General features: G+C 46.3%; 1 protein-coding gene across 1 annotated transcript in view; it reads left to right on the forward strand.

Annotated features, from left to right (window-relative positions):
- LOC146822305 (protein LEG1 homolog) overlaps positions 1–14,781 on the forward strand; it is a 282,602-nt gene extending 267,821 nt beyond the window's left edge. Inside the window, exon 6 of the mRNA XM_085613393.1 lies at positions 14,418–14,781. Coding sequence (XP_085469519.1) covers positions 14,418–14,593 — 176 coding nt within the window. The 3' untranslated portion in view covers positions 14,594–14,781. The remainder of the gene's footprint in view (positions 1–14,417) is intronic.
- Positions 14,782–15,187: the final 406 nt, after the last annotated feature.

Below are 15,187 nucleotides of genomic sequence, written 5' to 3' on the forward strand. Positions count from 1 at the left end.
CAGACATTCGCTTGCTGCTCTTGGGGGTCGTAATTGGGTACACAGTGATAACCCGTTATAAACTGAGGACTGAGCGACCTCTGCCCGCGAGTGAGTACCGCAACTTGGGGGGGTTAATTTGTTCAGGGCAGGGTGGCGGGAGGTGCGGATAGTCCCTACAGGGGACACGGCATGGCTGAGTTGGGGGTGGTCTGCTGTGGGAGGGGGGAGGCTAGAGGGTAGAGGGTTCCATTTTTCTTTTCAGAGGTCCGACTGTCAGTAAAGCTATATGGTGAATTCTCCATCATACATGTCGCATATAGTACTCAGAGGTAGACGCTATGCGTTTCAGACAGGATAGCAATGACTAGTAAAACCGTTACACGTGGGTCGTTCGATTCTGTAAGAGTGGTGACCTGGAACGTCAGAGGCCTGAATGATCACCGAAAGCTACGTAAGGTGCTACACTACCTTAATAGACATGCTATTGATATAGCCTTCCTACAGGAAACGCATCTCCTCAACCATAGCCACATGCTGCGCACCAGAGGGTTGATGGGAAATACGCATGCAGCTGGTTTCACCACCCACGCCAGGGGGGTAATTACTTGGTTCAACCCTAAGTCGGATTACAGGTCGCATTTGTTGTCAGAGGACGGCGGAGGCAGGTTTGTGCTCTCGCGTTGTCAGGGTAGAGGTCTGGACTTATTATTGGTTAATGTTTATGGCCCAAACTATGACTGTCCGGAGTTTTATACTGCGTTAGCTAACACAGTGAGGGACTGTGGAGTGCCACACATGTTGTTGGGAGGAGATTTCAACATGGTCATGAATCCAGGCCTTGATAGATCGGAAGGCCTGGCTAGAACACAGGCAGCAGCAGTTAAAGTAATCGGAAGGGAAATGCTCTGTATGGCCCTTGCGGATGTGTGGAGAACCCTTAATCCAACGGAGGGGAGCTTCACGCACTACTCTGCTTATCATAACCTACATACGCGTATAGATTACTGGCTCGCATCGACGTCTCTTATGTCACAGGTCCGTGCGTGCCAGGTGCTGCTGCGCACTCTATCGGATCATTCCCCTATATTGCTGACCTTGGCTACACCCAAAAAGACCATTCCTCCATTTATATGGCGGTTTCCCCCATACTCTCTGCTGGACCCCTTTTTTAAAGAAGAAATGGCGGAGGCGATCACACTGTTCTTCGATACCAATATTGGTTCAATGGATAGCTTCCAAACGATTTGGGAAACATTTAAGGTTTATATTAGAGGGGTGGCAATAGCCAAGCATTCCGGGGTACTGCGCGATATCCGGCGGAGGCTGTCGACATTGGAGCGCAAGCTGGGGGCCTTAGAGGCTAGGCAACAGTCAGATGCGTCGGAAGATACTGCGGAGGAGCTGAAGGCACTGTTAGCGGAATATCATGAGGCAGCAGATGCGGAAGTGCAGCATTTAGGAAAGTACGCTTCGGCCAGGGTGTATGGGTAGGGCGATAGGCCTGGCTCAGTACTAGCTAATATACTAAAAGCCCGGAGGGGTAGAGCCGCTATTACCAAGGTCAGATCGGACGAAGGTGTGCTATTAACAGAGGAGGCAGACATAGCTACGCGCTTCAAGCTGTATTATACTACTCTCTATGCTTCCCGACAGACCGATATGGAAGAGAGCATACGAGAATACCTGGATCATATTCAGTTACCCTTTCTCACTAATGCACACAGGGAATTTCTGGCCCTTCCCATAGAGAAGGATGAAATTCTGGAGGCGCTGGCGGGCATGAAGGCGAATAATGCTCCAGGGGCGGATGGCTTCACGGTCGCCTTTTACAGAACCTTTATAGACCTGCTGCTCCCACATATATCGGTACTGTTTGATGATATGTGTGTTACGAGCCACATGCCACAGTCTATGAGAGAGGCCATTTTGGTTGCTATCCCCAAACCAGGTAAGACGCTGGAGGAGTGCAGTTCTTATCGACTGCTATCTTTGTTAAATGTCGATACTAAACTTTTTGCGAAAGTCTTATCCACGCGCCTGGCCCTGCTCACTTCAGAGCTGGTCGCTCCGGAACAGGCAGGGTTTGTGCCCAGCAGAAACCTTACGTATAATTTGCAGATGGTGTTTGGCACTATGCAGCATGTAATACGGGATACGCGGGCTCTTGCAGTCTTCCTGGATATGGAGAAGGCCTTCGACTCGGTAGAATGGCCTTTCATGCGACAGGTTCTGACCAAAATGGGATTGGGCCCGGTCTTTTTACAAATGAACGGGGTGCTATATAGGGGACCTACTGCGAGTATACGACTAGGTGACCTGGTTATGGATGCTATTCCAATCTCGAGGGGAACGCGTCAGGGTTGCCCCCTGTCGCCCATATTGTACGCCCTTATGGCGGAGCCTTTAGCGTGCGCCCTCCGGGAATACCACAGCCTTAAAGGAGTGAGCTTTCCAACATACAGGATCATGGTCTCCACATACGCAGACGATACCCTGCTTTATGTCAGGGACCCGGAGAACAACTTGGCACCGGTGTTGCGAGAAATGGTGCATTTTGGGGCGCTCTCTGGTCTGAAGGTAAACTGGACTAAGTCCATCGCTTTTCCGTTGACCCATTCGAGATGGAGTATCCGCTTCAGTGGTCGGACGACTCGTTAGATACCTTGGGATACAACTGCATATGGATCCTGAAGTAGTACTCTCTGAGAACTATGGTAGAGCCATTGATAAACTAGAAGACGAAGTGGAGACCTGGATCGGGCTACCCCTGTCACTAGTGGGTCGGATATCCATTATGAAGATGGTGGTACTTCCCAGATTTTTATTTCTGTTTACTAATATCCCTATCGTGTTGTTGCGCGCCTTTTTTGCTAGGCTTACTAAATCCCTGTTGCGGCTGGCGTGGGCGGGTAAGCAAGCTTGTGTTAGTTGGCGCGTCTTGACACTGCCTTACCATATGGGAGGCTTAGGGGCGCCTGATTTGGAGCTGTACTACAGGATTGCACAGGGAGCTCAGGCGCATAGCTGGATAAATGGCGATGAATCGGTCTCATATCTAAAGTTAGAGAGATTGTTCGCTGCACCCCTCCCGCTGCCCACGGTCATTTTTGAGCCGACTGATCGCAGAACGGGATTCTTAGACTCACTAAACTCAACCCGGCATGCATGGAATAATATACTGCAACAAACGGCGGGGGCATTATTATACTCCCCAGCAATGCCACTTGACTGGGCGGTCTGGTTGACCCCTTGCAGGGACCGCGGGGTGGTGCAATCCCTTCGAGAGCAGGGCAGACACTTGCTGGGGGACCTGTTCTCGGACGGCATCGCTAAAACATGGGACGAGGTCGTTGCCACAGTGGAAACCACTACACAACTGCAGCGCTTCCAATTCCATAGGGTGAGGGGGGCATGGCGGCAGCACCTAGGGGACGATATGGCCGAACCCCCTGAGGTTCTGGAATTATCATATCTCATTAAACACAAAAGTCCCCGTAGGCTGATGTCTAAACTATACAGCATGGCGATGTTGCAGAGATCACAGAAATATACTAAGGCCAGATTAGCCTGGCAAAGGGACCTAGACACTGTAATAGATGACGCCATGTGGGCATATTGCTGTTCTGGTATACGTCGCATATCATTAAACGGCAAGCATAGGCTGATTCATTTTAAATTCATAAACAGAGTTTATTATACGCCGGAGAGATTGCACCGGTATGGCCTACGGGAGGGGGCGACTTGTGAGAGATGCAGCCACCCAATTGCTGACTTCATTCATTTAGCGTGGGACTGCCCAGGTGTCCACAACTTCTGGGAAGCCATCTATCAGCAGATAGGAAGAATAGTAGAATTAGATCTTACTCCAGACCCTGCAGTGGCCTTGCTAGGACACTCTAGAGTGCTCCCCAAGGCAGCACGTAAACTAGTGGACATGGGTATGCTTATAGCAAAGCACAGGGTAGCAATGTGTTGGATGCGGGGTCCCTTGCCCACAGTGGCGCAGTGAGCACGAGACGTGCTCTACTGCTGCACGCAGTCAGAGAAGTTTAGCGAAGTGCTCCCCCCGTGGAGCAGGCCAAAGAACTTTTGGGGATTGTACGCCGACTATCTCGGGAGGGGTGGTGGAGTTGTGGAGACTAAGACCGGGACAAACGACAAGAGGGCCCTGAGCACAGCTATTCACTGAGCGGTCTGAGGGGCAACCTTCAGGTGCTCGTAGAGCCGTATAGATGGTGGGGTAGGAGAGTCCCTACACTAACAGGGGATTGATGGCAGGGGGGAGGACACAAAGGCCACTCACTGACGGACACCTGTCTGATATGAGAAACACGGTATTGAAGTCTCTTCTGAGAGGAGACGTAACGGTTAGGTACTGAGTACGAGGATATATCTTATACGGGTTGCTGAAAGGACACCTCAACGGTTATGGGTAGGGGGGTGGGGAGGGTGTTGGTTTTTCAGGTGTTATGTTCAAAGTAAAAAATCTGTGCCCCTTATGGGGAAAAGTCTTCAGGAAATGGCATACAAGATTGCAAGCTTTGAAGATATACCGAACTACAACTTTTGAACACAGTGATGCCCAGCCTCCGGGATGTAGGATAAGCTGTGATATGACGTGCCCATCAGCAACATTGCAGCTGGCCTCAGGGTTGTAGGCGCACAGCTATGTATGTCATCATGTGTTGCCAGCTAAAAAAAAAAAAAAAAAAAAAAAGAATTAAATTCAGGTGTTTCATCTTCAAATGTGGTTTGCTGTAGACCCCCCTCAGGCTAATTGTGTCTTGTTTCAGGCTCTTTTTAATTCCTAACAGCATGATTAACCTGCTTCTGATGCCTCTCTATCACCATTGGCACTTCTGGAACAGGTGCTATCACTTCAAGGGGACATTCAACTCTGTGAATAAGGGAAGCGTGGATCCAGTTATGGAGACCTAGACACTTCACAGCAGTCTGTGTGACCGCAATGACTTGATATGGCCCGCGCTAATGAGGCTCCAAACATGTTTTTCCTATGTGTTTCTTCACCAAGACCCAGCTGGGGGACTGGGGTCATGGCATTACTCTTGATGCAGAGGGACTGTAGCTGCTCCAGCCTGTTAAGACACAGAACACACCACATCAGCTAGCCCTTCACAGTAGTCAAGGACTATATAATCTGTAATGTTCACAAGTGCATTCGCAAAAATTGCCGGCAACCTCATTGCCCTCCCCATGCTGATCTCATTGGTAGACAGACCTGTCTTCCAATCAGGTACACTGTGAGACTCCTCCACAGTGAGATTTATTGGGCTAGTTTGTATATTCGGTCCGTATAGATGGCTTTAGTTTGTTTTCATATTGGAACCGTGAGGAGTGCTACGTCTCCAAGAGGTCCACACCAATCTTAGTGCTGGACGACTGGCAGACTGGCAGTCCCCTTAGCGTAGACATCTATGGACCGAAGACACAAGAAAATCATTTTTTAATGTTAAACCGATGCAAAACCTTTATGCAGATTAACAAACTGACACAAATTGGTATATGCTGCTTTGCATTACTTTCCTTAAAGGAGGTGTTACATGGGTGGTACTTGGGTATTCCCTTGTAACCACATATGCTTTTTGACACTCAACCCCATCAATTAACATTAGTAGACAGGGTTTAGCGCCATAAGTTAATGCCACTGAAAAGCCGGCATTAACAGGAGAAATGTTTTCATTTCTTGTTCCTTTCTGACTTTCCATGTGTACTGCACTGTACAGCACACAAACAATGTAGGAAAAGGTTTTAAACGTGTTTACCAATAGTATTTTGAACTAGAAGTGTAAAGTTTCTGTACAAAACCACAGTAGACTCAAGCATGCACCCAGGCACTATGGCGCTACGCTGTGTACCTGGAGCAAGGCAGCACAAATCAGGAGGGTACCATTTCTCTGTTAATATGGCACGCTCCTGCTCTTTCCCTGTCATGCAAAGCAGTGCAGGCTCTTTGGGTGCTGTGCTGCGTTGCATGACACCTTTGTGAATCTGGGCCAAAATGTCCCATATCCTTAGACTCAAGCATCTCCTTTCCAATATGCTGCTTGAATGCCTGCAACAATCTCTCAAAATAGGCATGAATCAATTATTTCGGTTCCTAAGTCATTTGACCAATCGTAATCCAATTTGTATCATGGGGTGGTACCTTTGATTTCATGAATGTCATGACCTGTTAATACTTTTTCATCACCAACGGCGAAGGACATTTCATGATCAAACTGCTTGGCTATGATTCAGGCCACTGAACAGACACCTTACATTCCACCCACAAGTCACTCAGAATGACAGTGTTAAGGTGTTTATGTCAACCCACAAAACTTGGCTCTGTTTACCTCTCCACTGGTTTTTCTCTCAGTTTTAGGGAATCATTAGTAAATGATGCAAGATCACTTCAGCTCCAAGGCACATGTACAGACCATCCACCAGGCACTTCTCTCAACAGGAAATTGGTTGCAACCCCTTCTCCCACTACAGGGCATATTCCCTATGGATTTCTTTGAATCCTTTTTCCTCACCCATTGAGCTTCCCACTTGACCAATTCATTCCAATTCCAAATGGTTAGGATCAATTCTTTAATTTGTGTTTTCTCTCCAAGAATTCTGATATCAATTATGACCTTTTCATGAAAAGACACCTGATAAATTCTCTGCACGGCTTTGGCCTTGTTCACATCTATCTCATACTTTTGGGCCAATTCTGCTAGTCTATCATTTACCTGCCCTGCATGTTCAGTAATGTCCTTACATATAAACACATTCTCATGGTAAGTATCTAAGCAAGCCAATTCAAGATTTCCACTAATCGATTCATCTAGTTCTAACTTTCATTTTGCCACATCCACCAAATTCTCTCTTTTCGGCAACTGAATTGTTCCCTGATTCAACTCCAAACTTACACTTTCCCTTGAGGGAGTAACACCATTAACAGCCTTCAGTCACTCATCTATTTCCTTGGCACTAATAGTCTGTATTACCACAGGAACTATTGGCATATTTCCATCTCCCTGAGCACCACTACTTAGATTTAAAGGCGGCTCCCATATAGGTGTTCTGGTAGTTGGCATTCTCTGGTAAGTACTTGTAGAAGTACACGCTGAAAGATTGATAGTCAAATCTGCACTTGCAACGTATGGAGTAATCGTGTGTGTTGGAACCAAAGGAGTTAATTCTCAAGTATCAGGAATCACAACAATTTTACTTGATCCACCAATGCCGCTTGGGACAGCCAAATTATAAGCTATCTTTCCTGAGCCAGGAAATAGGACCAATAGTAACTGTTGTAATTGGGATAGTCAGAGTATTGACAATGTTTGTGGCAGAACCAGCTGAAGCATGTATTCTACAACCTTCACCCCTTGGCTCAAAATGTATATTGGCAGGAGCAGCCCTGACAGGTCTATGATTTGTGATTGTTGGGGCAGTGGCGAGCCAAACCTTCCGCTATTACCTAATATGTTTCCACCCAAGTCTCAGTATATTGGAGGGGATGTTCAACACTTCGAAAGAGCCCTCGACTTGCGGGATATCATCCAGAATAATATAGATTCACCCTGCACATTAAAATCCACTATGCCAATCGCCTCACATTCACACAAAGATAGACTCTATCTCAACTGTCCCATCAACATCGTCTAACGATGAGCAGCACCAAACTTAGAAGGCATTTAAAATATGGTGTCTTTTACACCTTTTAATACTATCCTGGGATTGGGCCCCAACAGACCTGATATCTCCAAAATCTTCTCTAAATGTCACTCTCATACAACATTCAGAACACCTCCGCAAAACACAATCCAAATTCACAAACACCGCTAATCATGAACAACTGAAATTCATGATCCTATTGATACTCACTCCTCTATTATTGATACAACTCTCTTTTGAATCTCAAAAACTCCATCGGTCCTCCAACGTCTGGGCATGGGCACTAGAGACTGAGTACTAACTAACCAAGCAAACAGGGTTCTAGGTCTCCTTACTTTGGGATCTTATCCATCCCTCTTTGTTTCCATCTGAGAATGCATCTCGCTTAATATCTAGTTTCTACTAGGCTGAAAGATCTTCTAAGGAGTTCCGAAAGGCAAGGAGAGATCAAAACAGCTATTCAAATCAATTAGCAGTATAAACCACTTGGTCTCACATTAAATCTCGGAAGATTTATTACAAATTCAAAGCCAGACATATGTAAATGAGTCTCAGAAACATACTACATAAGTACACAATTGCCAGAAGTGAATAAGATTAACCAATCAGGTTAAATCTCACAAGCATAAGGCATACCTTAGGGGTTTTAACTTCTGTCACTCGTGTCCATATCGCTTATTTCTCTGTGCTGTGCTTTTTAAATGCTCGTGATTTTTAATGTATATGTGCTTTTAAACATTGTTAGGCCTGAATTACCCCTGATTTTACTGGGTGCGTGAAGTGTAGTTTTAACATTGTAACTTTTTGTTGTGGGAATTTCACTGGGGGAAATTTGCTCTTTGCTCGTGGGGTGGGTTTCACCGACTTCCTGCTCTGCCGGTCAGCCATCTAGAGGCGCCATTTTGGGCAGTGCACTCTCTAGTCTTTTTTGGCTGCCGGCCTACAAATATGCACGAGGGGTGGACGCGCATGCCTTGAGGGGTTTTAACTTCTGTCACTCGTGTCCATATCGCTTATTTCTCTGTGCTGTGCTTTTTAAATGCTCCGTGATTTTTAATGTATATGTGCTTTTAAACATTGTTAGGCCTGAATTGCCCTTGATTTTACTGGGTGCGTGAAGTGTAGTTTTAACATTGTAACTTTTTGTTGTGGGAATTTTACTGGGGGAAATTTGCTCTTTGCTCGTGGGGTGAGTTTCACCTACTTCCTGCTCTGCCGGTCAGCCATCTAGAGGCGCCATTTTGGGCAGTGCACTCTCTAGTCTTTTTTGGCTGCTGGCCTACAAATATGCGCGAGGGGCAGACGCGCATGCCTTGAGGGGTTTTAACTTCTGTCACTCGTGTCCATATCGCTTATTTCTCTGTGCTCTGCTTTTTAAATCCTCCGTGATTTTTAATGTATATGTGCTTTTAAACATTGTTAGGCCTGAATTGCCCCTGATTTTACTGGGTGCGTGAAGTGTAGTTTTAACATTGTAACTTTTTGTTGTGGGAATTTCACTGGGAGAAATTTGCTCTTTGCTCGTGGGGTGGGTTTCACCTACTTCCTGCTCTGCCGGTCAGCCATCTAGAGGCGCCATTTTGGGCAGTGCGCTCTCTAGTCTTTTTTGGCTGCCGGCCTACAAATATGCGTGAGGGGCGGACACGCAGCGGACGAGCGCAGCGGGCGTGCCGCTGGCGCGCCGCTGGCGCGCCAAAGGCGCGCATAAGGCAAGCCCGTCTGCGCCCGTCAGTGTCCCGCCAGAGGCCAGGGCCAGTTACTCTGCCCATTGGCCTGGGGGCGCCCAGGCTGCGCTGACTTACGGTAGGGATGATTTATTAAATTTGAATTCGACTCCAGGCTCATCCCACCCTCAGTTTGACCTGCTGGTCTCTCAGGAGTATGTTTGTGCTGCCTGTGGTTTCTGTCTTCCTGCCACTCTTCCAGCTGCCTCACCCGCGTTAGGCCTGGGGCCTAAGCTTGTTACCTCTCCGTCCATTTCCGCCGCTCTAATTAATGTGCGCTCCCTCAAAAAACATTACTACGACGTTTTTGAGCTGCTCACCGACCACCCAGTTGACCTTTTGTTCCTTACGGAAACATGGCTTGACGCTAACTCTGACCCTTTTGTTACTCTGGCCATTCCTTTGGGCTATAAAGTTGCTAGGGCTGATCATTTAGAGGGGAGGGGCGGTGGTGTGGCGGTCATATTCAGAGAGAAGTGGGAGTTTGTCAGGGGCGAGACTCATGCCTGGGGGGCAGGTGAAGCATTGGACTTCAGTATTAGGTTTCCCCCCATTCCCTATTGGGTGGGACACTGGCCTATTGCCCCCCTGGTTCTGCCCACGCCGCTTTACAGTCTTGGGGCGATGAGCTTATTACCAGGGCTCCTCGTTTCTCGCAGTTCCTGTTCTTGGGAGACTTGAATATTCATTTGGATCAAGGGGCGTGTAATGATGCCATTGCCCTAAAAGATCTGCTTCAGCTTGCCCAACTGTCACAATGGGTTGTCCACCCAACGCATCAGGGTGGTCATATCATTGATCCTATCTGTTCTAATTTTAATATTTTAGTAGAGGACCCTCTTCTTGTGTGGTCTGACCACTTTATTACTTTTTTTTCCTGGAAGTTAGTGCCGCCCTGTGGGGCTGACTCTATCTCTCAGAAACCAGCCTTTAAAAAGGTGAATCCCGCCACCCTGGCTGGGGCCTTGGCGGCCTCTAGGCCGACCCGTACCGGTGATCTTGAAGGGAGTCTCGCAGGCTTTACTAATTGGTTAGTTAAGTCTATGACCTTGCTGGCCACCCCCACCTCCTCTAGCTCTTCGAGAATTTCGCCATCGAAGCCCTGGTTTTCTGCTGATCTGCGCTTGCTTAAACAGGATTGCAAAAAGCTTGAACGGATTTGGCGGCGTCGTGGTTACTGTCCTCTGGCTAAGGTTGCTCTGAGGGGTAGTTAAAAAATCTATTATTCAGCCATTCTCCAGGCTAAAAAGCAATATTTCACAGATCGCATTGACCAGGCCTGTAATAATTCGAAGGAGACTTTCCTTATAGTGCAGAGTTTCACATCTCCTGCCGCTCTCAACTGTACTGGCCCGGCCACGGTTGGCTGGTGCAACACCCTCTCTTGCTTCTTCCTGGATAAAATCCGTTTGATTCAGCAGACTCTTTCGGCCCCGCCTGTGGATGATGGGCTGTTTGTGCCTCTACAGGGTGCTTTGAAACACGCCTTGTTGGACGTCAATTCCGCTAGTTCTCTGAAAATACTTAAGGGCCTTAAATCCGGTTCGCCCACTGATCCCTGCTCCGCTAGACTGCTGGCAGCAGTTGCGGAGACTATTAAACCTGAGGTCAACGCTATTATCAGTTCCTCTCTGCAGGAGGCTTGGGTTCCGCCGGAATGGAAACAGGCCAAAATTCTTCCTGTACTGAAGAAACCGTCCCTTGATCCCTAGCTTCCCGGCAATTACCAACCAATCTCCCTTCTCCCTAGCCTAGCTAAGGTTTGTGAAAAGGCAGTGACCAGACAACTCACGGAATTTGTGGAAAAATCTGATGCTTTGCACCCAGCTCAGTCTGGGTTTCGGGCTTCTTATAGTACGGAGTCTGCGTTAAGTTGAGATCTCTGAAGCAATTTGTGATTGCTTAGATGCGGGTGGCAGAGCAGCTTTGGTTATGCTTGATTTGTCAGCGGCTTTTGACACCGTGCTGTACTCCAAGCTGCTTACCCGCCTCTCTGAGATTGGAGTCTCTGGTTCGGCTTTGGCCTGGCTGAGGTCTTTTCTGGAGGGTCGAACCCAACAGGTATGGATGCCACCGGCAGCCTCGTCCTTGCAGGAGGTCTCCAAAGGTGTCCCCCAGGGCTCGTCCCTTAGCCGCCTTCTTTTTAAAATCTATGTTACCCCTCTGGTCTTTTTGGCCGAGGAGCTGGGGGCTAAGGTGATAGCCTATGCTGATGACACCCAGCTTCTTTTTACCTGGGGTAAGGGGGCTGATTCCATTTTGCCTGTGCATAAGTGTTTGTCTTCTGTATTTGGGTGGCTTGCCAGAGCCCAACTCAAGTGCAATGAATACAAATCGGAGATCCTTCTTTACGGCAACTTCCCCTTGGACTTCAGAAGTAAGATCTGGCCTCCAGATTTCCCCCCTCCGTCTTCTAATGGGAGCTCCGCTAAAAACCTAGGAGTCTGGTTTGAGGATAATCTCTCATTCTCTGTCCAGGTAAATAAGATCTCAGGCGGTTGTTTTGGCCTTCTCAAGGTTCTTAGGAGTTTTCTCCCCCTCCTCCCAAGGTCTGCCAAGGAAACGGTTATTCGGGCGCTGGTGTTGTCCCGCTTGGATTATGCCAATGCCTTGTATGTCGGCTTACCCGGCTACTCCATGAACAAACTACAAGTGATCCAGAATGCGGCCGCAAGGCTGCTTCTTGGTATCGCCAGAAGTAGTAGTGTACGTGTTCATCTTCGTGCCCTGCATTGGCTACCCAATGCTGAGAGGGTTAAGTTTAAAGCCTTGGTTATTGCCCACAGGGCCCTTCACAATCTGGGTTCCATTTATCTGCAGAGGCGGTTCGCCTTTTATGTTCCGACCAGAGTGCTACGCTCGTCATCTCTTTTGTTGGCCAGGGTTCCGCGCTTCTCCCGGTCCAGGGTGGGGGGCAGCTCGCTTGCGGTTAAAGCCTCACTGGCCTGGAATGCTCTCCCATTTTTCCTGCGTAATACTCAGGACCCGCTTTGTTTTAAGAGACTCCTCAAAACTCATCTGTTCCCATAGTCTTCTACCTCTGTTATCTCTTCGCTTGGCTCCGCGCTGGGACACTCTTTGGAGTAAATATTGCGCGTTATAAAAATATCTAACATAACATAACATACCAATATCTCATTCGTAGCAATAACAAAGATCAGAAAAAGCATTTGATTTTCAGAATCTAAATTTTGACCTTCCTGCCTAAATATAAATATGCTAATTAAGTTAAAAGAAACTTAAAGATGTCTGAAAAGGGAAAATAGTCAAGTCTTTGCATAACCAACACCTCAGTAGAAATTCAGCAAATGAAAGAGATGTGGGTAGCATAAAGCCACTTCAGCCAAAGAGAGATCACTACCCCCTCATGTTCAGATATACAAAATTTCCATTTTGCATTTCAAAAATAGCAAATTTAAAGAAATCGTTACTTAGAAATGTAACAATTTAGACATTTCCTAATAGCGATTCCTACAGTGCAGAAATGCAAAATCAAGGCTGTCTATTGGCCTAACTGCCCCCTTAATTCACCCCAAAAAAGTGGTGCACATGTAAAGCTCAGAAATGCCCAAGGGGCATGTGAGCGCTTTAAAGCATTTAAAAAAAACATGTTGGGGTTCTTTTTTTTAAAATGCACATTGTTTTGGAGTCAATGGTAATAGCATTTCCAAAATAACCCTTTCTCATTTAGGAACTGCGTTGTACATCTGCTTAGGGAAATTGCAAATAGGAAATACCTAGTTATGATTTTCTATTTAGGGAATCACAGAATGCGATTTCTACTGTCTAGAAATAGCATATTGCAATTCTATATCTGACTTTGTACATATGGGGAGTCAATTTAGCATTTTTTAACAGATTGAAATTGTGATTCGGTCCTTTAAGAAATGCCAAATCCTTTCATACTTCTTGCCCTAAGTCTTTAGGGATCTCCTCTAGTCAAAGAGTAAAAAGGGTCTGTCTGCTCCTAACTAACTGAATTCCACTTTAACCCTTGTAGAACTTTGGAGAATTGATGTCATCATCGCCAGTAGCTTTCCATCCTATGTGCACAGTTTGGAATGTGCAACTCCCATCAAACTTTCATCCTTAAAAACCTTACAGACCTTAGGTGCCTCCTGTGTGCTGGACCTCACAAAGGAGTTCCTCTCTCATGTACCCTTGTTAGTCCTCCTTGTCCTTGTGAACCTGCATTCCCAGACCCCTTAATCTCAAAAACACAACATGCCTTTCATGAACTGAAGACTTGTACAGGTGCACCTGCAAATCAAGAAAAATGCAACGCAAGCAAAACTCCACCTTGAGGGCTAAGCATAGAGAGAATTTCAGACCTTTACTTAAGTCAATTACACAGAGTTCAGATCACATTCATATACCTTGAGTACAGTAAATGGGGAAAAACTGTTGTGATAGAGCTTTTACCTATAATGTCATAATCCCAATACACTCTTTCACACTCAATGAGACGGTATTTTGTAAATGATATTCAGGACAACATGTAGGTTGGACAATATTTTTGTCAATGATATTCCGAAACTCATCTGATCAAAAGCATGATTAACAAGGGTAATTCCTGCATTGGCGACTTCTGAGATTTCCCTGTGATTCCAATTGTTTCATAAGAGTTTAATTTAGATATTCTGAAAACTGTGTGAATACTCAATAATACTCAATAAGTTGACACCATGGGGGTCTGTTTCACATTTGCACTGGGTTTTGTTGCAAAACCCTTAGGCAAATCCCTGGAACCTCCTTTGAATGTAAAGTGGACACAACAGTCCATGGTTTAATTTCAGCATTTACCCATATGTTATGCACATGTATAGTGCACACAAGTGCATGTCTTGTGATTGCGTAAATGATGTGTAACTTGGACATGTGTGAACTGAAACTTGTTCAAAGTGTCCCCATGTCCTCTAGATGTAAAACTCTCCTTGAATAGGAAGGAAAGAATTTTGGTAAATGGTTTTGTTTGGTATCCTGTACAGAGGCATGTATGTTTACTGAGGGTAGTAATGGTGTCCTTCTCAACTCCTTACTCTGCAGGAGGACGTCTACTGCAGCTGTGGAAAACTGCCATGCGCTCACCCGAAGGCCGCAAAGTATGCAAAGAAACTCTCGAAAGCTTGTTTGCTGGCAAAAAGTACACTCTCACTGGTGTATTGGGAAGGTTTGGCAGGATAGGTGTATATCTATCTATAAGAGAAAGGTCCATACCCTGAAGCTAGAGAAGGACGAATGGGAGCCGAATGCTGTCAATGGACCACAATCCTCTGATTCATGTCTATGCTGGTTTCTTTAAACTGCTTTTGTTAGCTTATGCTTGTCTCATTCTGATTATTTTACCTGTAATAAGCATTCTATTACGATCTCAAATGTTGTTAATACTGAAATAAAGCTCTAGCGACTGGATGTGCTTCATTCTTATTAGTCGATTAGTCGATTAGTCGATGCTTTCTTCACAGCGAGAATGTTCTTGTCATTTTTAGTGCCCTCTTTGCTATTTTGCTTGAAACCTCTGGAGCCATATTTATGACAAAATCACGCCGCGCAGCAGGTCATCTTGCTGCACTGCTCTGCATGACAGAGAAAGGACACAAATGCACCTTTGTCCCTTCGCTGGCACTGTTTTTTCTGCCTAGCACCAATGCACGCAGTGTTGCACCATGGTGGAAGGGTGCCTGCATTATAATAGCAATTATATTTAGGCAGGGAGGGGCACCATCCTGCTCAGTTAGAAACAAGAAGAAATAAGAATATCTCTCTATTACGCCTCACCTGGAAGGTGTAGCATTTTTGTAGAGTTTTATATAGCG

This window comes from Triturus cristatus, chromosome 6 (assembly GCF_964204655.1).
Source record: "Triturus cristatus chromosome 6, aTriCri1.1, whole genome shotgun sequence".
In the NCBI taxonomy this organism is placed as follows: Eukaryota; Metazoa; Chordata; class Amphibia; order Caudata; family Salamandridae; genus Triturus; species Triturus cristatus.